Source organism: Colletotrichum higginsianum (genome assembly GCF_001672515.1).
Source record: "Colletotrichum higginsianum IMI 349063 chromosome 7 map unlocalized unitig_7, whole genome shotgun sequence".
Classification (NCBI taxonomy): Eukaryota; Fungi; Ascomycota; class Sordariomycetes; order Glomerellales; family Glomerellaceae; genus Colletotrichum; species Colletotrichum higginsianum.
The window spans coordinates 1500594-1523168 of record NW_017263917.1 but is presented as its reverse complement, the minus strand read 5'-3'; the positions used below and the strand labels follow the sequence as shown (position 1 = coordinate 1523168).

General features: G+C 54.2%; 9 protein-coding genes across 9 annotated transcripts; 6 read left to right on the top strand and 3 right to left on the bottom strand.

Annotated features, from left to right (window-relative positions):
• Positions 1-60: 60 nt before the first annotated feature.
• On the top strand, positions 61-641 carry CH63R_10147 (uncharacterized protein; the record flags this gene model as incomplete). The annotated part of the gene is made up of 3 exons (XM_018305121.1): positions 61-209; positions 316-540; positions 593-641. 3 exons carry the CDS (start codon positions 61-63, stop codon positions 639-641), a joined length of 423 nt encoding a protein of 140 aa, XP_018154545.1.
• Positions 642-2573: 1932 nt separating this feature from the next.
• On the top strand, positions 2574-3434 carry CH63R_10146 (uncharacterized protein; the record flags this gene model as incomplete). The annotated part of the gene is made up of 3 exons (XM_018305120.1): positions 2574-2728; positions 2820-3281; positions 3338-3434. The coding sequence occupies 3 exons, from the start codon at positions 2574-2576 to the stop codon at positions 3432-3434; spliced, it is 714 nt and encodes a 237-aa protein (XP_018154544.1).
• A 1257-nt stretch (positions 3435-4691) lies between these two features.
• Positions 4692-5970, bottom strand: CH63R_10145 (Ubiquitin fusion degradation protein UFD1; the record flags this gene model as incomplete). The annotated part of the gene is made up of 3 exons (XM_018305119.1): positions 4692-5537; positions 5599-5904; positions 5968-5970. 3 exons carry the CDS (start codon positions 5968-5970, stop codon positions 4692-4694), a joined length of 1155 nt encoding a protein of 384 aa, XP_018154543.1.
• Positions 5971-6496: 526 nt separating this feature from the next.
• On the top strand, positions 6497-7909 carry CH63R_10144 (Lin1 family protein; the record flags this gene model as incomplete). Its single annotated transcript, XM_018305118.1, has 1 exon — positions 6497-7909. The coding sequence occupies one exon, from the start codon at positions 6497-6499 to the stop codon at positions 7907-7909; it is 1413 nt and encodes a 470-aa protein (XP_018154542.1).
• A 220-nt stretch (positions 7910-8129) lies between these two features.
• CH63R_10143 (RuvB-like helicase 2) lies at positions 8130-9663 on the bottom strand (the record flags this gene model as incomplete). The annotated part of the gene is made up of 3 exons (XM_018305117.1): positions 8130-9306; positions 9369-9595; positions 9655-9663. The coding sequence occupies 3 exons, from the start codon at positions 9661-9663 to the stop codon at positions 8130-8132; spliced, it is 1413 nt and encodes a 470-aa protein (XP_018154541.1).
• Positions 9664-11743: 2080 nt separating this feature from the next.
• Positions 11744-11998, top strand: CH63R_10142 (uncharacterized protein; the record flags this gene model as incomplete). The annotated part of the gene is made up of 1 exon (XM_018305116.1): positions 11744-11998. The coding sequence occupies one exon, from the start codon at positions 11744-11746 to the stop codon at positions 11996-11998; it is 255 nt and encodes an 84-aa protein (XP_018154540.1).
• A 246-nt stretch (positions 11999-12244) lies between these two features.
• CH63R_10141 (Alpha (1,3)-fucosyltransferase 3) lies at positions 12245-14317 on the top strand (the record flags this gene model as incomplete). Its single annotated transcript, XM_018305115.1, has 1 exon — positions 12245-14317. One exon carries the CDS (start codon positions 12245-12247, stop codon positions 14315-14317), a length of 2073 nt encoding a protein of 690 aa, XP_018154539.1.
• A 2712-nt stretch (positions 14318-17029) lies between these two features.
• On the top strand, positions 17030-19392 carry CH63R_10140 (uncharacterized protein; the record flags this gene model as incomplete). Its single annotated transcript, XM_018305114.1, has 2 exons — positions 17030-17535; positions 17607-19392. The coding sequence occupies 2 exons, from the start codon at positions 17030-17032 to the stop codon at positions 19390-19392; spliced, it is 2292 nt and encodes a 763-aa protein (XP_018154538.1).
• A 1201-nt stretch (positions 19393-20593) lies between these two features.
• Positions 20594-21800, bottom strand: CH63R_10139 (Glyceraldehyde-3-phosphate dehydrogenase; the record flags this gene model as incomplete). Its single annotated transcript, XM_018305113.1, has 3 exons — positions 20594-20796; positions 20855-21539; positions 21672-21800. The coding sequence occupies 3 exons, from the start codon at positions 21798-21800 to the stop codon at positions 20594-20596; spliced, it is 1017 nt and encodes a 338-aa protein (XP_018154537.1).
• Between the last annotated feature and the right edge of the window lie 775 nt (positions 21801-22575).

Here is a 22575-nt window from a genome sequence, read left to right as displayed (position 1 = left end):
AAATTCTACCACACATCACGTCACCGCTTCTACACAACATCATATCAAACACCAGTCATTATGGCTCCAGTCACTACTTGGGACGACAAGGCTCGCTCCGATTTGCTGGTCGCCTTGTTGACGGTTACCAAGCCTTCCAAGGAGGACTGGGACCTTGCTCTTGCTGTTGTTCACAGCAAGGGCTACACCTACAACGCAAGCGCTGTTATGTACTTCTTTCCTGTCTCAACTGGTCTCTTCTCGATATGATTGGTGTCATTTCTAGTTGGCACAGGTTCCTTCATTTATGGTGATAAATGCTAATAGGTACAACAGGCAGCACATCCAAAAGTTGCAGCGTAAGGAGCAGACCGCTGGCGACAGCGGCGAGGCGAGCAGCACTCCCGCTAAGAAGGTTGCCAAGAAGGCGACCACTCCCCGCAAGCGCAAGACACCTTCCAAGAAGACCAAGACCGACGACGATGCCGAGGTGAATGAGGATGACGAGGGTCGGGAGGACACTCCTATCCCCAAGAAGCCCCGCACTCCCAAGAAGCCCGAGTAAGTGCTTTCCTAGCTGTATGCAAGAGTGAAGCTGACGATGTGTTTATAGCATGAAGATGGAGGCCCTTGAGTACGAGGATAATGACGCTGAGGTCTAATCCTGTATCCAAACCGTCGACCACATACATACATCAAACGTACCGCCATCGCATATCGAAGAGGATACACATACTTTTCGGGGAATGAAAGGAAGGTTGGATGAATGATAAGTTGGGAAGACAGACTTGGATTGAGGATATCTCTGGCATTGGCAGGGGGTTTGCTCCATTCTCTATGATTCGGCAGATGCAATAGGCATGACTTGCCTCAGGTTACGGAAAAGGTTTACTGAAATTGAGAAACTTTGCTTGTTTCTACAACAAGGGGACTCTGTCGTGGAATCGTTTCCCTGTTTTTGGTTCTTGCTGACTCTCACAACCTAGAATTGAGACTTTGGTATGCTCTATTATGAGTATTTATACCTCTGTTCTGTCAAATGTACCCCTTTCGGCCCTTTCTGTTCCCATCAACTATGCAGACACTTTATTGTTTCCCTTTCTCTCTGCTCCATTGTCGGTCCCTTGGTCCAATGAGCTTTCTTTTCGATGGGAGCATCATGTCTCTAACAATAGGTCAGTTGAAATGCTTGCAGTATTCAAAGCTATCTGACTGGTTTTGAGCAACTGACAGTAACAAGACATGTCAGGCAAGTTCAACTCTTCCTCCCATCTTATCAACCTAACTCTGACATGGTAACTTGCGTAGAGCGTAGCCAAGACAAGCCTGTTCTTACTAATCTCAAATTCCTACAACAATTCTGGCTTACTTACATAGCTTAAGATGTAGTGGTACTAGCCAAACAGAATTGAACAGCACCATCAATGGCTCTCGTCAGTTTTGCCAACACTTGATGCTACATATGCGGAGCAACCACCCCTATGGGCTCTGCAGGAATCCCTTCGAGACCTTTGTCTGATTTGTTTAGAGCTAGTTTTCTACCTCCCCTAACTGACTTCTTTCAGGACGACTCTTGAAAGCTATGCTTTGTAACGCTCAATCTCTTTACGTCCTGTTCTGTGTTCGCCAGAACCCCCTTTGAGGCGGGTGCTGGGCTTGTCCAACAATAACCCTTTCCCCATCCATCACATCAGCTTCACGATACCTCTCGCCCATCCGCTTCAGCAGAGACCCCCGGGGCGTGCTCAGGGTGCTCTTAGCCACCTTACCTCCCCGTCTATCTCACCAGCCTCAAGATACCCCTCGCCCGTTTTATCATAACCCTATTAGGCGGGTGCCCAGCCTGTTCCAAGCCACCTACCTTCCCCACCTAATCACCAGCCATGGGAGATTTCACCCCAGACTGAGATACTTCAAGCCTTTCTTTCACCCTCAATAGCATCCCTCCAACTTTCTCCACCTCAATATACATTCTTCCACCACCACCTCTCATCTTACGTCCGAGATCTTTACTATTCGAAGATCAGCATCAATAGCCTCGCTATATACTACACACAGGTAAGTGTACTACATGGTCTTGCTTATTTCGATCTTCAAATCCTTCTCTCTACCCTTACTCTCACTGATGCCACAACAATCCTGGCTGGGAAAACATACGAGTTTATGTTTTCCCCCTCTTGTTGTGAGCAGGGAAGTGGTATGAGAGGGCTTATGGCAACAAATTTACACCACTTCCTGTCCTCGCATTTCAGTTCCCCCCCTTCAAATTAGCTATCTTCTTACTGCCCTTGGATCACCCTCTTGTTTCAACCTCGCGTCGTTGTTCTCGCGTCTATCTCTCTAACGCCTTCGCCAACTTTGACAAATTTCACCCGTTCAAGACATACAACGACTTGGTTCGTTTCCTTGGCTTGTACTATCTTCCCAGCTTACCCTGTTCCTTCTTCCATTCTTACCAATGCCACGAATCTCATTACTCCTACACCCAATCGCTGCTTGTCGCTTCTCTTTTCTTACATGTATTGCCCGTCGGAAAGAACACGTCTTGTAGTATAATAATCACTCATTAGCCGTTCACTGCAGTAGCCTTCATCATGGCCCCGAACACCTGGACTGACACGGCCGAGAAGGACCTGATCTGGAACTTCATCAAGGCCTCCAACAACGGCAAGATTCCGAAGGCCGACTGGAACCGTGTCCACGAGATGATGACCGAAATGGGCTATAGCTTCACCATCAACGCTCTCAAGTGAGTTCACTTGGACGACCACCATTGTTCCCCTTCCCATACCTTCCTTACACCGAGCAAAAATTGAGATTAACGACATTGTTGCTTTCAGCCAGCGCTGGTCCAAGACCATCGTCAAGAACTACGGCCAGCGCACCAACACCGGTGGAAATGCTGGCTCCTCGGCCTCGGCCTCGGGCGCGGCCAGTGGCCCTGCCACTCCCACCACTTCCCGCAAGCGTGCGGCCCCCGGCTCTGGTAACCGGCCCTCTGCCACCCGCACCCCTAGAGGCAACCAGGCCGCCCATGCCATGGCTGCTGGCGCCATGGCTGTCGACGATGGCCAGGATGACGATGAGTCCGACCTTGAGAATCTCAAGCCCAAGGTTAAACGCACCAAGACCTCCCATCACGCTTTGGCCATCAACGGACTCAAGGGTCAGCAAATCGACCTTACCAAGGACGCTGAGAGCGTCCACTCCGCCCAGAATCCTATGGGTATGCCCGAGCTCGCCAACCCCAGCGGCATAAAAGTCGAGGGCGAGAACGACTTTGGTCGTCGCCGCGACCGTAGGTATGTTGAGTCCCGTCACTTTTCGCCTTAGCAGGTGTGCTAACTTTCTCGCCAAGCATGACTGTAACCCCCTCCAACTCCGCCGTTTACTTCAACGCGGCCAGCTCCATCCGGGGTCTCTCTCAGGAGCGCAAGCTTACAAAGTCCGGCTAGGAGTGCGTCGAGGCCCGCATCGCCGCCGCCGCCAACTACCTCTGGTAAGCACGAGAGATGTAGTTCTGCTACGGAGCCAGAGAAAAGGCATGGTTTTCTTTCCCCTTCATTACTTCTCGTCTCTGGCGAAACGATGGATGATGAAGTCGCATAAACACCAATTTCACTTAGCTCTCGCTCACGGTACGGCTGGCGGTTATGGACACAAACTGGCCCCTTTTCATCATTCTTCAGTCATCGACTCGCTTTTCTTTGAGACTTCTTTTCGTTTTCGCTTTTTCTCTCTCCATGTTTTGTTTCCGGCCTTGTCTTCTTACTCCTCTCTACTGCATTTCTGCCTTCTTGCGGCAAACATCAACCGACTGATTACACCATCCCTGGGTTGGCTTCCGGTAGTGGCACAAGAGCGGAAAAGACTTTGGATCTCGCAAGAGAGTTCGAGAGGTGTTTTCAGGGGCTGCTGGGACGACGAATGGAAGTTGAACGGTAAAAAAGTTCGCAAGGAAAAGGGACTCTTGGCATGTGCGTCTGTGGCACTGGATATGGAACATGGCTAGCAGGGCTCATCGCATGGACATCGGGTGGAGAGGAACGACCGACAACGATTAGTGAGGACAATAGGGATGGAGTTGGTTTGATGCCTCTCGGGATTTCGCGAGAGATGAGGGCTCTATAGAAAGCAGGCTTGCGGCTTTTTTGCTAGCTTGTTCTCTTCTCTTGATATAGAACTCTTCAGTCAAACGTTTTCCGAACGTCGCGTCCTAGCTTGCAGAGTTGCGGGGTTTCGCGTCAACTGACTTTCAACTGACTTTGAACTAGTATTCGAAATCCTCGACAGCCAACTATACGAGATTCGCCATTGTTTATCAGATAACACATTTGATCTCGTGAGCCAGTATGGGGCGGGGGGGGGGGGGGGGGGGGATTGAGGCATGCTGTGAATCATATGATGTTTCCCCAGTTTAATTGGCGGCATCTGCTCAGGTTGAAATCAGTTGCAAGAAGCTCAGCGAATTGAATGCCTGTGCCCACTTCAGCATAACCAGGTACTCACACCACCCACCCACTTGAGATAATTCATTCGTAAGACACTCGCATTACTTTTCAAATCATTCTTCATATCCGGGATCTAATCACCGTTCGACTGTCCCGAATGGTGCCCTCGTAATTACAACTATGCGCCCTGAATGACTGCCCAGCCTGTCCCCGAACGCCTATGATCGACCCAACCATGTGAGGTTCATTCTCCGAAACACATTACTCGATGCCGCGGGGCTTCGGGCCACGACCGTCAAGTCTGTTTCCTTCACTGGGGCCCTTCTTCTCAGGCGCCTTCTCCTTCTCCTCGGCATCGCCCTTGCGCTTGCCTCGCAGGGTCTGGCCCTGACCGGCGAAGTGAGGGCGATTGGATTCTTCCTTCTCTCGCTCCTTGTCGGCATCGGTCTTGACGGGCTTGATCTCGTAGCCAAAGAAGAGCTTGTTCGGCGGCAGGCGCAGGGGCATGGGTCCATTCGTCCGGCGCGGGAGGGGCACGACAGCAGGCGCGTTCGCCGACGAGCCTGTCACGGGAGTGGCGGGCTTCGGCGTCGAGGTCTTGCTACCCTTCTTGCTGAGCTTCTGTCCCTCGCCGTAGAATCTGGAGGTTGCCGCGGTTGCTGACGGTGCGATGGCATTATAGTTTATGGACTGGGCCATGGAGCCCTGGCTGTGCAGCAGGCCACCGGCCGGGACACCGCCACGAACGCTTCTGGGTGTGCTGGTTCCACTGCCCCTCTGCTGCTTCTCTGGCTCGACGTAGCCGACTGGCGCGGCGAAGTCGACCTCGACATCCGTCTCGATCATACAAACGCCCATCTTTTCCGTTTCAGGCTTGACCTCGAGGACCGCCACATGGTAGATTTCGTCATTGTACTCGAAATTGAATATGTCACCTTTGGTGAGAGCGGCAAAGTTCCTGAACGCCTTCTCTAGCACCGCCTTGGGGTCGCTGATGTCGAGAAAGTTTGTCGATTGGGGCTGCAGCTTGACAAGTTTGGCAAGCTCGAGAGATGTGGTCTTGATCTGGATCATGTCGCCGACATCGAGCGAGAGTGTTTGCATCATCTGGTCCCAGGTTAGCAACGCCACTGGCACGGCCGACATTGTGCTGGGGGTGAACACAAACCCAGTGGGGTAAGTAGGCTCTGCCCTCCTCCGCGACGAACTCCAGCACACCGGCATGCGAGTGCTTTCCCTTCTCGCCATTGATAATCTCCATAAGCAGCGGCCACTGAACATGTAGCTTCGAGACCTTGTCCAGGGCGGAGGGAGGCAGGAAGATCTTGGATCCGTAGTTGAGGTCGGGTCGCTCGGGTCCGGGAGCCATGACCATGGGATAGCACCGGTAGTATTCATCGAATCGCTGAATGATGGGGCGGCGTCCACCGCGTGCGAAGTTATACATGTCTGCTTCGTTGGGGTCGAAGCGATACTGGGGAGCTTCAAGTTAGCTAGGGTGAAGAGGTAAACTGGACCGCCAACGCAGATAGCTTACCATCTTGGGCGGTCTGGGCGGTCTGGCGGGCGCGTGTAATTTGGAGGTGGAGGGAGGCAAGTGCAGGCTTTGCGATAAAGTTCTCGTCGCTGAAGGTAAGGAAAGCTCTGTCGGACGGAAGCTTTTGCTCTTGGATCTAAGCAGGTGGGTGGATTGGCATAGGAGGTGAAAGAGGTAGCATTACTCAAACTAAGGCACGGGGAAGTGATGAAGGACGACCCGCGGTTTACGTGGGGCCCAAAGGCAACTGATGAATGACGAAACCCGCTGGATGTTCGGTAAGGATCCACTAAAAAATCCCTTGCCCGAGACCCCGGACGGTACTTTAAAGCCCATGCACTTTGTACGAAGCATTGAGGTACCCGCTCCGACCTACTTCGGACACTTGCATTCCCGGCGTTGAAGGTACCTTCTTTTAGCTGCATCCAGCCCACCTTGAAGCTCTTGAGAGCCAAGCTCACCCAGACTTACCTGGCTTTGTTTCTCATCCATACATTCTACGATACACCACAAGCAAAGGCAGCCCAGCATGTCATCGAGACACTCTGCCGCGCGCCCCAAAAGGGCCGGCGAGACATTCGCGCGAACACACCATCATGACGCCGCAGCCGACGAAGGCCACGATTCTAAGAAGCTCAAGTTCGACGTCCGCAACCCCTCTGCCCTAGCCCCTGACGCCCCGGAAGAAGACGCGATCCTCGATGCGGACGTTATTGGCACCAGCGCGGGTGCAACGAAGCGTGGCGCCGTCAATCTTGACGGCTACGATAGCGATTCGGACAATGAGCGTAACTTCAAGTCGCGCGCCGACGAGCGGCACAGGGGCAAGAAGGGCGGCGACGCTGGCATTCTTGATCAGCTGGACAACTACGATGCCAAGGGCAGCGGAGGCGTAGGCGAGAAGGGGGGCGAGATCAAGGAGGACGATGAGGACGATGACATGTTTGCTGCAGACGACGACGAAGCGCCAGAAGGGAAACCGACACAGGAAGAAACTAAACCGGCAGGAAAGGATAAGTCCGTACGCTTCCTCGACGATGAACAGATCGAGGGCCAGGACCTGAAGAGTAAAAGCGGAGGTCAGATCCGCTTAGACGAAGAAGAGAGCAGCGACGATGAGGCAGAGCGGGAGCTGGCGATCCAGGAGGAGGGCATCGATGAGGAGGTTGGTCTGGGCGGCCTTAAGCGTAATGCACCTAAGGTTGAGGCCTTCAACATGAAGGAGGAGCAGGAGGAGGGCCGCTTCGACGAGGATGGAAATTACATCAGAAAAGCGGCAGACCCGAACGCAGTGCATGACAAGTGGCTCGACGGGCTGAGCAAAAAGGACCTGAAAAAGGCAGCTGAGGCGCACGAGAGGCGAGAGGCCGAAGCACGGAGGCTACGGATGGAAAACGACGATATTCTGACGACGGACCTGCTCAAGGCGCTCATCGTGCGGTTAGACAGGGGAGAGACACCGCTCGAGGCCTTGGCGAGGCTGGGCAAGGGGCAGCCGAAGCCGAAGAAAATACCCAAATGGAAGCTCAAGAAACAGAACAAGGGGGCCGGGGAGGCCATGGACGTCGACAAAGAAAAGGAGCTCACACCCGACCAACAAAAGAGGAAAGAGGCCATTGAGGCCATCACCGACGCGGCGGACAAACTGCTCAGTCGAGACCACGCTGAGATCTACGACCAGGAAAGGGAGGTCCTTGTCCGCGAGTGGCAGCGGGAAACGGGCGAGCAGTGGGTCGAGCCGGCGAAGGAGGATGCCAGCGAAGATCTGTCGACCAAAATGTGGGAGTTCCGGTGGACGGACGGGCGCGACAATGCCGACAAACAAGGGCCGTACGACGGGCCTACAATGAAGGCTTGGCAGGACGCCGGATACTTTGGAGAAGGCGTTGAGTTCCGGCCCGTAGGCGATGACAGCTGGACTAGGGTTGCCCAGTTTGCATGACGGCTTGTCGGATTCAGGCGATGTCAATGGGTACCAAAATGTATATGGAGTAACGACAAAACAATGAATCAAAAGAGCCTTGTGATTCCTGGCATCGTCGCGATGCTTACCATTCAAACATTTATGGTACATAAATCTATCACACAGTCCCAGGGGTGGCCACCTTAATTTTCTGCCCAAAAAAACAACAACGCCCAATACGAATACCATTCTACTGCGCCTAACTCAACTCCATCGCGTCGCCATGGCCGTTCGTGACGGTGAAGTCGACGGCACCATCGTTGCCGATCAAGCGCTTCTCCGACTCGGAGACGAACTTGACGCTGCGGGCCGGGTCGTAGAAAAGTGCGAAGCTCCTCTGGACGTCGGCAATCTCAACTGTTTTCGCTCTGCGCTTGGCACAGACCAGCTGGGACGTCGTGATGAGGTTACTGGCGTAGCGCAGGCCTGCCTCCTGTCCGATCTTGGTGAGCAGCGCCAGAGCGTCCGGCGAAACGTCGACCTCCTCTTCTTGGGCTCGGATGGTGAGGATCTGCTTGATCTCGTCCTGGTTGTATGTGTTGGTGTGGATGATTACAACGCGATCGAGGAAGTCGAGAGGCAGGCCGTGAGGGCTGCGGTAGTCCGTTCCGCGGATGCGTGAGTTGCCCCTGTTGCTGGCCATGATGACGACGGGTGCCAGGTCGTCTTCCAATGCGCGGTTGATGTATGAGAAGCACTCGATGTCGAGCATGTGAACCTCGTCAATAAACAAGACGCCGGGGACGATCTCAGCCTTGCCCTCCTCCTTCCACTCCCCCACTTTGGTGTTGATCTGGTCACGGATCTCACTGCGGATCTCACCAGTGTCGCCTGAAAATAGCGCCAAGAATCCTTGTGTTCTCGAGTTGATGACGTCAATCTCGTGCAGCGTCACAGTGTGGACCACCTCCTTGCGCTTCTGCAGCTCGCCATCTGGACACTGCAAGAACTTGGTGTCGACGCCCATGGCATCGTAGTCGCGCGAGCGTGCGTATGATCGGCCGAGCTTTGTGATCTTGCCCGATGACTTGTCGATAGAGATGATGTCCCCAGCCATGACACGCTCCTTGGTCATGGCATCAATCATCTTGGCGCCCATGTCATACACGGCCTCCATGTCGGTCGTCTTGATCGTCAATTTTCCTTGCTTGGCGCCGCCGGTGACGCTTCGGTCGATTTGGATCTCGACGACCTCGCCCTCCATGATCTCGCTCTCCTCCTTGATGCGTACGCCAATCGACTTTCGGAAGGCTTGTGTGAGGGCTTCGGTCTTGGACATTTCGAGGGAGAAGATTTCGGAGGATGCGAGAGACGTGAAGGGGACGTCGGGTCCAAGGGACTGAGCCATGCCCATTGCGATGGCTGTCTTGCCGGTGCTGGGAACATATAGTCAGTCAAATGACCTCTGGTATACGCAGCGTACGGAAACCAGTCTCACCTGGGGGGGCCGGCAATCAGCACGGCTCTGCCAGCAATCTTGCTCTCCTTGATCATCTGCAGGATCACGGCCGCGGCTTTCCTGGCCTTTTCCTGCCCCACCAGACCCTGGGACGCCGCTCTGGGCTCCAGCGTTGTGCTGTCGACACCTAGGCCGCGAATATGAGAGTGAGCCGCGATGAGGTTGAGCCCTCTAAGCTCCTTGCTCTCGGAGACAGTCATGACGGGCTGCGTGCGGGTTCTGTTAGCATGAAATGGAAGAAATGATGACGGAGAAGCCGACATACCGCAGCCATCTTGAGTATAGATCACCGATCGTTTCGGAGCGCCGACGATAAGGTTGTAATGGTAGCAATTGGCTGTTGTGATAGAGCGGAGGCGGTGCTGCTTTGGATGTTCGTTGATGAGGCGCATGAACAGTTCGTCGACGGATGAATTGCGATCAAGGCTGAGTAGCTGGGCAGGCGCGTTCAGAAATTTGGGAACGCGCTTACTTTAGTATGCTCAGGCTAGCGTGGCACGGCTGGCGCGGCTAGCGCTTGAGCGCCACAGTCTGATCGCTGGGCACTGTGTGCCACCTCACTTTGAAGCTCACTCACTCTCTCTCATTTGGTTGCCGCCAGATCCCAATTCATTACAATGTCTTAATAGATGCAGCTGATCAGTTCCACCCCATTAGCTATCAAGGATTTTACCAGATTGGGTGATCCGCTGTGGACAGCCATTTGTATAGTCTAAGACGAGAAGTGGCGCCCTTTCGAGTCTGCAACGCCATGTTTGGGATAGGCTAAGTCTTCGCAACTGGACTTCTTCTACTTGTAAAGTAACCGCATGTTGGCGGAATAAACCATTCGGGCAATGCACACCTGTGTTTTCTCCTATGCAGTATCGAAACTGGGTGGGCAGTATCTAAGAGAAGTGGTTGGCGAGGGAAAAGGCGTACTTAATTAGCTACCAAGGTCAGCGGCTAGGAAGCCATGAAGTCCTTGGACAAACAATTCATCAACAATCAACGCTCGACCTTTATGGGCCCCAACTAACGGCCTGAGTCATCGGCGAGAAAAAACACCCTTTTAACCACAAACTTACATCAGTTACTGTCTGCTGTAACACCTTGCATCAACAGACAACGCAAACACTTACCGCAAACAGTAACTGATGGTTAAATTTGTACCGGGGGAGGATGACTTCGCCAATGATAAGTTAGTTAGACCTGTTAGTTGGGGCCTATTTAGGTCGGCGACATGCGCAAACACTGCAGCTTGGATGTCCAAATTAATGATAAGACCAGGGAGGAGCGGTCTCAGTTGGCGCCACTGCTGCTAGGGTCCAGCTTGATAGGTCCGGTTCGCTTCGTTACGGTCCCCGGACGGTCCAAAAAGCAAGCAGCATGGACAACAAACAAACGAAACAGGCAGCCCTCAATCGATCCAGTCATTTCACAAAATCCAAGCAAAATAAGATAGGTAAGGTAGGGGGGCCCGGTCCAGAACCTTCGCTGGCAAGGGGTCTGAGCAGGTCTTGCCGCACAACACGTATCTTACCAGCATCCTCCCAAAACCCACTTCGGGTCACTGCATGATCTCTACTCTTTACTTAGCACAGCACAATACCTTTTCTTCGTCCATACTCGCACCACGCCCCCGCTTATCTGGGTTTGATATTTGTCCTCACCCGCGTAAGCGTTCCTTGTTGTCGTTTGACGCCAAATGCTCTGCCCACCATCGATCACAGGTAGAGTTCTGTCCCTTTCTCTTAAACCTTGGGGGGGCAGCAAACATCCTAAAACAGCGCTCCACTGATTCTCGAAGCCGTACGGATACTACTACGTATACCTATCTATGTACAGCACAGGGTTCCTCGCACTCAACCCCTGGCCAGAAGCTGCAAAGCACGTTGTACTTACCCCGGCAAAGGGTAATTAAGCAACGCTCGTCAATTCGAGCAGGCGCGCTCTTCGCGTGGGGCAGGTGGGCACGCAGGCTCCCGTCACCGCGGGGCCACTCAAGTCAAGTTTAGGAGGTGTATTAATTGAAAAAAGAACCAGCATCGAGCACCGAAGACTCTGCCCTGCTCGCGCTTTGCGGGAAAAGCCCCTTCTCACAACCCCTTCTCATAAGACGTTGTTGCCCTGTTTTTATCCTTACTCTTTCCGCCAGCTATCCCATCTTCGTCTTCGCTTCTTCAACTCCTCAACAACGGCACACATACCCCGAGTATGCGGTCTGGTCGTAACTTCATGTTGAAGGAGACGACAACCACCGTCCGAACTTTGATTCGTAGTCAAAACCACTTACAACATGTCGTTTTCGTCGCTTAGAGGTCGTCGCGACCGCGACAGACAAGATAACCATTATGACTACCAAAATCGTCGGGATGGCGAATCAGACCGTCGAGACCGCCCCCGAGAGCCCTATCGAGAACGTTCTCGCTCGCGATCTCCAGATCGAGAGCGCAGTCAAAGGGGGAGAGACTACGAGAGAGAAACGGAGCGTGATCGGCCGAGAGACGTCGAAGTTTCGAGACCTCCGACCGGGCCCCGCGATCCTCGTCCACCGAACCGATCTTTCTCTTCCCCTCTGCACAGCAAGTCAAGCAACTCAACAGATCCACGCCCCGAACGTGGCCTAGAAACATGTATGACTGCTTACGTTCACCTCTAGAGAGTGCCACGGCTAATGGTTCTCCGTGAAAGCAGTGCCGCGAAAACCACCGACCACTTCGACAACGCCAGTGTCTTCAGCACCGCCTACACCCCGCCCTACGAGCGAGTTGTCATCTGTAGCCAAGCTTACTACGGCTCTACGACTACTATCGCAACGAGGCAACGAACAGGGTGCCTTGCAGCTACGTAAGGATACGGTTGAAGCGCGCGCCATGACTAGAGAAAAAGATCACGCCCAGTCCAGATCCAAATATGCCGAGTTTCCGTCTTTGAGGGACTGTCACCAGAAGCTCGAGAAGAGGGACGCTGAAGATTTGGCTGCCTTACGCAAGGAGATCAACGTTGCAGATTCACATTGGCTCTCTTCAGCCGAAGGGTTCGCTACCACCCTGCTTCAGGTTGTTGCCGAGCTGCTGCAACAGGACAAAGACCGTCGCCTGGCTGCGTCTGTCTCCAAGCCTAGCTCCACCGACGGTCTCGAGGTTCGACTCAACTCCCGGCTTGATGCGCTTGGCAAACAGCACAAAGAAGAGGTGGCAAAACAACAAAAACAGATAGAAGATCTTCAAAAGGGACTGTCCACAGGAATAGCTCAGCGTAAGATACTGGGCATCGAGAACGATTCCCTCAAGAAGAAGATTCAAGAACTGCAAAGCCAAAAGCAATCCCTGGTGAGAAAGGTTGACGAGCATGGCACGTTGATCAAGCAGTTGCAAGAAGAGAAATCAAAGGAGACGCCGCTGCCGCCAGCACCGCAAGAAGCCACTGTCACCGCGGAAGATCTGAAAGAAGTCAAGACCATAGCTGACCGATGCCGAAGCGGATTGGCCGATCTTGAGGCAACGGTAACGGGACATGACCAGAAACTTGGCGAGATAGATGTCGATCTGATCACCGATGGCTGCGTTACTATCGCGGCCACGCTGCCACGACTCGAACAGCACGCCAAGAGGGCTGCAGATGATATCTCCGGGCTTCGCTCAGACCACGACAGGCTCAGGTTGGATAACGAGAAACTCCGGTCGAACGCAGACATACTCCAGTCCAGTGTCCAGCAGCTTCAGTCGGGCACACAGCAACTACGGTCCGACGCCTTCGGAGTCCAGTCGAGTGTGGAGCAGCTCAAGTCTGTAACCGACCAACTCAAGCACGACACAGAAAGCCTGAAGACGGACACGCTGGACCTCAAGACAAACACACAGGACCTCAGGACAGACACGAAGGGACTCAAGTCAGACACTGAACACTTAAAAGCAGCTGCCGAGCAGCTTAAATGTGAGACGACGCAGCTACGCTCGAGCTCGGGGGAAACGCAGCTAGCTCTAGAGGAGCTACAATCTACAACACCGAGACTGCCGGCAGGGGACTCGTTCCTCTCTGTAAAGACCTTTACCACTATGAACACTGCCGTCCTTCAGAAATTCAGTAGTTGGGTTGATGATTTGAAGAGACGGGTCGACGTCATAGAGGGCCAAATACCAACACTGCAGACCACGTCGAAGCAGCAAAGCGATCACTCGTCCCGGATCAAGGCCATAGAAGATCAAGTTAAGACGCTCGAGAAAGAGTCGGACCAAAAGACGATTCCTAGCTCGGAAACCAGTCGCGTAACCACACCTGCTCCTGATAATAAGAACGTTCAGCTCGAGGGGAAGTGGAAGGAGCATGACATGCGCCTCAAGACGCTCGAGGCGAATTCTAGGAAGAGCCCGTATCGATCTGACAGCGCCTCTTTCGAACCGACGGATGCTAAAGATGCACTTGTCCAGAGGCGCACGCCGATTGAGTCGATGAAGGCTGCGATCGAGGCGCTGAGGGATCAGGTGGCGATAGCGGACCAAAGCATCAAAGCCCTATCGGAATCGGCCAAACTGGCGAGCGCTGGCCAGGCATCACACACTAAACGGTTCGGCCAGCTGGAGAATGAGCTGTTCTCGACAGGAAGGCGATTAATGACGGCAGAGGATGCGCTGCGAGCGACTGAGAAAAAAATAGAGAGGAAACTGGACTTCATGCAGCAGAACTTTACGACTCTCGACTCACAGATGAACAACCTGTCATTGGAAACCCTTTTCCAGGCTATCATTCAATACATGGGCACCTTCCAACCTGGTGAGGCAGTTGTTGGGCCCAAGGTCGAGAGAGTGGTTCAACAGGTGACGGCGCAAGAGTTTAGACTGGCGGCCCTGGAGCGGGCAGTAACTTCGAGCGAAGAGCCAGCAAACAAGAAACGGAAGATAAGCCCTAACTTGGGGCATGCGGGCATAACGAACGGCAGGCACTGAGGAATGGGGCATGTGTATGCCTTTTGACATTCGGAGAAGTGATATCAAGGATCATGGCCAAGGGCCAGGACGACTACGGCGCATCGGGCTAGCTTAAGATACCAAATTGTGTTTTGCAACAACATGTAAACAATAGATCTAGGCAGACTTCCTTGAATGGGTATCCTGCCTAGATTGTAGGTATTAAATGAGGTAATGCAGCCTCTTTACCGCAATACAGCCTACTTAGTCAAGGAGGCAGGAGGCGGTATTTACTTGCCTGCTCCTTCCTTCTTTAATCCCGAAACGGGAATCATCTCGACTTCAGACCCTAAGTCATCCATCCATTAAGCAACAGCTACCTACCTAGTTAGGTAGCAAGCCAGTCGACGAAAAAGTTAGTTTGTCAGTTGTTTTTATCCCCTAATCAGTGTTTTATTGAACGAAGTTAGTTTGCTCCAGGACGGTACTCCATGACTCTCGAAGTCTTAAGCTAAGGCTTGGTGCAGCCAAGGTAGCTTGTGGGTTTCCACTGATTCTACAATTTCTGCAGACCAGCGCGCAATGCAAGCCTGCTATGCAGTTCCTCGAGAGGATAGATACTTGCCTTCCTAGGCAGGCAGAAACAAGGCAGGAATCAAAGTTGTTCCAGGTAGTAGAGATATTTACAAACACACATGGACTCTCTCATACCTAGGTAGGTACCTAAACATTGTCGGGGATTGTGGCTGGCATGGGGGGCTACGAGCTCAACTGGCCGCTGCGGTGCCGTTCCGCAGAAGCATGTTGGTAGTGGGCAGACCCGGCCCAGGCACATGAGGGGCAGTTATCGGGCATTTTTCCAGCCCAGGAGAGCACATCCCATCTTCCCTGAACGGCCATTTCACTCCGGTTGAATTCATTGGCCAGCGACGGATTTGCGCTGAGCTGTATTCGTACTCTGTATGGAGTACGCATACAGATACAGGTACCTACCTACCTCTAGCTCAAGGCCCCCCCCCAGTGCCCTAAGATCGCGTCCGCAATCGTTGGCCAGTGAGTGGCTGTCACGATTATCAGCCAGCAGCATCCCATCACTGTCTAGAGATGCCCGTATTCCCTTCTCTCGCTCCCCTTCAGCCAATGGCCCTAAGCTCAGGGAAAAGGTATGGATAAAGTGACAGGGACCAATCTCGGCACCTACCTTTGTGCTGCGCAATTGGGTGCCGATGGTGCAGACGGGATGGGCTGTCTTGGGGGAAGCAAGTCAAGTACGCACGCGCTTCTCCCAATTCCCGTCTGTATTATCTCCCTTTCGCATCATCTGCGTCTGCGTCCAGTTGCCATCCGCACCTTCCATTGGCTTGGCCTGCTTGTGCAATAGCGCGCGTGTCTTGCCTCGTCTTTTGCCTGGCCGGCTCGCCGTTCCTTTTCACCTGAGCACTCTCTTTCCTTTTGATTTTTCTTGTCTTCTACCGTTCGTACCGATCAACTCTTCCCTCCTTACCCTTGCCTGACCTCACCTCATCATCTAATTGCTGCTGAGCTGGACTGGGCTAGGCTGGGCATCCATCCACTTTTTTTTTTACCTTTTTGTCTTTTTTTCTTTCTGGGTCCCTTTTGTCAACAGCACCATTGCAACTCACACTGTGACCTGGACCTGCAATCCACGCCCAAACCCACCCATCTGTCTCCCCGTCGTCCACCACTTGACCCGCGCGACCGCTTGACCCTTTCCAATACCAATACCACCTCCTACCTTGACCCTTGTCCCACCCCGTATCATCGACCTGCGGCACGTCGTCCCGTCCTCAACCCCGTCTGGATCCCGCGCAACTGTTCTGCTGGGACGCTCATACACTTCCTCGCACCGACCCGGCCCCAAACTCGCGTCGATTGACCTGCATCTTGGAGCGCCGCGCCGCTTCACATCCCATCGCATCTCATCGCATTGTGCAGCGGCGGCAGGTCACGCTGGGAAATGCGCAGCGGCCCATCTTCGCTACTGCTGATGCAAGGGCTGATGTTCGGAGCCTGCATACACCACTGCCACGACATCGACCGCGACCACGACACCGACCCCAACAATCACAATCATCTCCTCCTCTTTTTCCTTCCCCAGAAGAACCACCACGTCCACGACACACTGGGGATAACACTCAACCTTCCGAGAACAACTGCCATCTCGCCCGACACCTGAATCACGTCGCGATCGCAATCATTGTATTCACCTCCCGCCGCATCAACCCCCGATAGCTTGGTCGCGGACCACCTGCCCGCGTTTCCTCCGATTCCTCGCCAAAAATACACTTTGGCATTCACTGCTCGTCACCCAGATAAGGGCGGTATCCAACACACACGTCACACTATCACGACACATCGTCGCCCAAGCTCACCCGAATATAACATCGCCCACGCACACCATCCACGTCCCCCGTTGTCGGCGCTGATTGCCGCCGGCTTGAATCAACACTTTTGTGGGCTGCGGAGAGAGCTTTGTGCTCTTCTCCGGCGCCCATTCCGTCGTCTCTCGTGTCAAACAAATCGACCTTGTTTGTCGTCGCCATCGCGACCCTTTGTCGCTCAACCTTATCCCCCGACACTCGCTATCCAACCACCATATTCATATCCCCCCATCCACCACCATCGCAACGCCGCTCCGTCCCATCCCGCCCTTTTGTCTCGCGCCCCCAACCGCGCATATTGCGACTCTTTTCCCTTCATGCCCCCACGGCATGCAAACGCCACTAAACCATGGAAGCAGCGGCGAAGAAGGTCCAACTGCTGGCCCAGCGCATCCTGCCCGACCGACCGCATCATCTCTCCGTGTCCCCCGACCAGCGATTTCGCGTCCCACCCGATCATAGCAAACTCTTTGAGGAATTCAAGTACCCGCGCCTGCAGTACATGACGCTATTGTCCGACGCGGATCGCGGCATGCTGCTCACTCGTCCGTACTATGACATGCGCGAAGAACCTCCAAACCTCACCGCCGCCAAGGATCCGAACGCGAAAATGGAGAAGAAGTCCGTGACCAAGCTGTCGCTGAGTGACTATAAGAACAAGCAGAAGAAGGTGTCGGATTCCCTTCCCGACTCCGGAACTACGCCGAAACCAGACACCTCCCGGAGGAAGGAGGAGGTGGCAGACGGTCGAATGGACCGAGAATCCAAAAAGACGGACGCATACCGAATACGCGAAGCGGAGGCGTCGAAGGATGTCAAGGCGCACAGACATCACGAAGTCGCCCACGATGAAAGGTATGCTTGTGGATACAGCATCTTCTTGCGCCACAATTACGCGCCCCGCGCTGACCACTTACTCACTGTAGAGCGAGCAGGCTTGAGGCAAGGCCCAGGGTCGCCCAAGAAAGCAATGATACCCCAGAGAAGAGGAAGCGGATCGTGGACGCCGAGAACGAGTCGCGACCCCAGAAGCGAGCGAGACCCGAAGCCAGCACCCCGCTGGACGAACGATCGCGAACGCCCCGAGACGATACCCCAAGAAGGAAAGAGATGCATTCATCGCAGGATCGGATATCCCAGAAGGATGGCAAGCCTGGCACGGCCTCCTCGTCATTACCCAACGGACGATCGACTCTGAAAACAGCTCTGGGCTCGGGCTCAGGCTCAGGGCCCATTAAGTCGCCCATGTCGCGTGCGCGAGGCGACTCCGTTAATGGCAACAGACCGAGTCCCTCGGGCAGCAGAGCCAGAGCCGATACCGCATCGTCGAGGTCAGCAGTCCCGCCATTGCTGTCTCCTCTACATCTACCAAATGAGTCCGATTCTCGTCCCAAAGACAAATGGCGAGATGATGTTGGCGAGCACAGTAGACCCCCGAAGTCTCTGAAATCGGAACCGCCGCCATCTATCAAGAGGCCGAAATCCCCCCTCAAGCTCCCGGCGCTCCTCTCGCCGACATTACCCCCGATGCTTGAGGAGGAACTTGCCCGGTTGAAAAATACACCTACCAAAGGCTCTACCTCAAGCCAAAGAACGCAACCTCCAGATTCCCCGACAACCGGCAAGAGGTCGCATACTGTAGTAAAAGAAGAGGACGAGGATCGAAAAGAGCCAAAGGAAAAGGCCAGGGACAGGCCGCGCAGGTTCATGGTCACGCTCAAGTATAGCAAGAAGTACACAAAATCTGTGCAGAGACTGCTTGCCCTGCCGACTAGGAAAGATGCGGTCAAGAAAGAGCGCTCAGTGAGTATAGAACCCCCGGCGCCGCCTCAGGCGCGGAAACGACCCATGGGCAGTACCGAGAATGTCGGCGATTCGATCTCGGTAAAACGACCAAGGATGTCGGACGTCCCGAGTTCTTCTAAGCTGGTTACGCCTTCAACACCATCAAAGGCGGCCACGTCAATGTCGAGAGTGGCATCGAGCAACTCGGTTAATACTCCCGGGGACGGTAGCGGCCTAACCCCCGCTGCGCCGCCCTCGTCGGACCGTGACCGACCACAGACAAGAGACGAGAGCAGAGATGCTGCGAACTCATCCAAGATCCAAGCGCTGCGGGATCGCTCGAGCCGGTTTAGCAGACTTGGCACCAAGTTGAAGCATGAGCGCGACATGCTCCTGGAGCGTAAAAACAGCGACCGCGGTGCCCCATTGTCCGACTCGGACAACAAGCTCAGCATGATATTGGGGCTAGAAGCCGCGTTGGCTTTCATGGTCGGCTTTAGGGCGCTGTTCGAGTCACGGCGAATGGAGAACAAGGCGCAAGACCCCAAGCAGTGGGGTAGCATTCTGCCATTACTTGCCGTCATGCGTCACGATGTGCGAAAGAGCAGACCGCTGGAGGCGCTGTTTTGGCAGTTGCAGGGCGTGATTTACGAGGAGCTCATCAAGTGCTACTGGTCCCTCGACCCTGCGTCTCACGCAGTGCAGATGATCAACTCGGAACGATCCCGGTCCGCTGTGTGGAAATCAGCCTTTGACGCCGCTGAGCGCGTCGAGGCATCTGCGATGCGCACCAACATGGGCCCGTGGACGAGCGTGGAGGATGCGGTGTCGTCGTCATTGAAGGTCATGCGCCGGTGGACGCAAGAGGAAAACGTCTCGTGGCGGGCCGAGGTCACTGTATCAGCCGCCAACGGAACGTTGTCATAGGATGCCGACGAAGGCAAGAAGCCGGTGGAAAGTCAGGTCAATAACGACACTTCCTTTACTGTGACAGAGAGCTCATCGCCCTCGCACGACGCGAGCGCCACGGTTCACGAGACAGGAGGAGAAGGACATTAAGGGGACCCGGCGGTTGAGGGCTCCCTGAATTGATTGCATTATGAGGCAGCCTCTATTCTCTGACCCACTGTGTAATGGGCAGGGACTAAATAGCGGCGAGCACACTCGGCGGCCAGTCGGCCTCGGAGTCTGGGTTGGATTGCGGGACATTTTGCGGAGCGCAGCCCAGCCGTGTTGTGTGAATAAACAATTGTATGAGAAGACCAAATCTCTTGAGCTCAATGAGAGGTTTACGCACGACCTTCACTTGTTAAATGTGTATAATCATCAGACTCGGACTGTGAGAGCTTCCCATCGCCGGCTGCAAGCTTGGCTTCCTACGGTATAAGAAAGGGCTCTGCGTGCGTATGTGTGAACGGAGTTGTATGTACTTCTCTTCCGATATGCAAATAGGATAACCCCCTCCGAGTGCTTGGGTATGTACATGTTCGTGTTGCTGCTACGTTTTGCTCTCCCTTGCTCGGACACCCTACATCGCGTCATCGCCATGGTCGGAAGTACGGGGCGGGGGACCCTCTCTCATCTCCTCTAGAGTAGATTCCGTACGAAAACCAATGCGCCCGAGGAAGTTAGGTGAGAACAGCAACGTTGTATACACATGTCCTTGAATCCAGCTCGACTTCGTGATGTGTGTGGCATGATGTGTATGATCAAATCGGCGATCCCAGTCAAGGCGGAAGAGACGACCCCGCACCAGAATCCAACCCCCCACACAGCTCGAACATGCACCAGCCAGCCAGGACTGATGGACCTCCAAGCGTGGTCTGACAACAGGACATGTGCTTTCTTACGGCATTCGATCGATAAAAGTCACCATAAGCGTGGGCAGTGATGGGTAGGCATAATCTATTTCATAGACGTCATACGGACATGTAATTTGGGAGTATTGTTTCGTAGGGAAAGACACAACCATCATCCTCCCCGGCCTTGGAGATCGTCTCCGTTGCCCTCCCAGCTCAAAGACTGCCCATCTTCATTTTACTGCTTTTGTTGGTCGTTTGCTTTAACTCATTAAGTGACCCGTTGGGTCCTGCTTCCTCTCCACGGCGTCCCCCTGTGTTCCGCACATTTATTTGGAGGCATCAACCTTGGCAACGTGGGCAAGGAGGTCGAGGACACGGCGGGAGTAACCCCACTCGTTGTCGTACCAGGAGACAAGCTTGACGAAGTTGTCGTTCAGGGAGATACCGGCCTGGGCATCGAAGATGGAGGAGTTGGGGTTGCCGATCATGTCGGTGGAAACGACGTCGTCCTCGGTGTAGGCCAAGACGCCTGTGACAAGTTAGCTGACGTTCACAATTCATCATGAGCAGGGTGGTGTGAAGCTTACCCTTCAGGGGACCCTCAGCGGCCTCCTTGATGGTCTGCTTGATCTCGTCGTAGCTGGCGCCCTTCTCGATGCGGACAGTCAGGTCAACGACGGAGACGTTGGCAGTAGGCACACGCATGGACATGCCGGTGAGCTTGCCGTTGAGCTCAGGAATGACCTTGCCGACAGCCTTGGCGGCACCGGTGCTGCTGGGAATGATGTTCTGAGCAGCGGTGCGGCCACCACGCCAGTCCTTGGCGGAAGGACCGTCAACGGTCTTCTGGGTGGCAGTGTAGGAGTGGACAGTGGTCATGAGACCCTCAATGATGGTGTACTTGTCGTTGATGACCTTGGCGAGGGGAGCCAGGCAGTTGGTGGTGCAAGAAGCGTTGGAGATAACGTCGGCGCTGCCGTCGTACGTCTTCTCGTTGACACCCATCACGTACATGGGGGCATCGGCGGAGGGAGCAGAGATGATGACTTTCTTGGCACCGCCCTGGAGATGAGCCTTCGCCTTGTCGATGGTGGTGAAGACACCAGTGGACTCGACGACGTAGTCGGCGCCGGTGTCCTTCCAGGGAATGGCAGCGGGGTCACGCTCAGTGTAGAACTTGACCTTCTTGCCGTTGATGACAAGGTCGTTGCCATCCTGCTTGATGTCGCCGTTGAAGATGCCGTGGGTAGAGTCGTACTTGAGCATGTAGGCCTGTGGGGGGATGATGCGTCAGCCATGAGCAATTCGAATGGGATTTGTCCATAATCCTTGAACACATGTTGCCGCGAGTGAGCGGCAAGCGTGATTTCATGGTGTTGGAAGGGTAATGCGGGTGGTACTCACAGCGTACTTGGTCTCAATGAAGGGGTCGTTGACAGCGACGATCTCAACGTCGGGGTGCTCGACAGCGTTGCGGAAGACAATGCGACCGATACGACCGAAGCCGTTGATGCCGACCTTGATGGGAGCCATGATGTCTTGTTCTTGTGTATTTTAGGGTGGTCCTGATGATTGCAAAACGTCAGTAAAGTTTTCTCGGGGTGACGCTGAGTGATGGAGTTCTGACGCGTAGGCGGGGTATTTGTCGACAGTGAGGGAGGTGGGGTGACGGCGGGATGGTAGGAATGTGCAAAGCAATAGCTTCGAGAAGGGGGAGCTTTTAGGAGCTGGGCATGGCTTACCTTTGAATGGTATCACGTCGGAGTGTTCGACGAGATCAGAGATGGATTGATGTGTGTGGGGGAGAGTTTTCAATGGCAAGAGAGAAGAGAAAGAAGGAGGGACGGAAAGGAGGGGAGGTGGTGGAAGGGCGCGAGAGATATAGTAAATTTGGTTGAGGGAAAGATGGTGGGGTGGTCTTTCCCGGTCGACCTTATCCAACGCAAGGCAGCGCCGGCGGCCATGGCTGGAGCAGCTGGAGCAGGATCAAACAAGAGGGAGGTGTGAGGTCAGTGTGAGGCGAGGCGGCGAGTTAGGGGGGTACCAGGAACGGGCACTCCGCAGGGGTGGTTCCAGACTCCAGTGAGGCCCCGAGAACGGGTGAGGTGACTCGGTGATTTAGGTGGTGAATGGATGATTGCCCGGTCGACGCCAGGTGGTGAGCGCGGGTGGGTGAGTGACTTGACTGACACCGACACTGACACTGACTGACACACCCTTTCTTCCCCCATGCCTCCGTTGCTTCTCATCCACTCAATCCAAGCAGGTGCGTCTTTTTACAGACGAGGCGGGGCGTCAAACGGGAAGG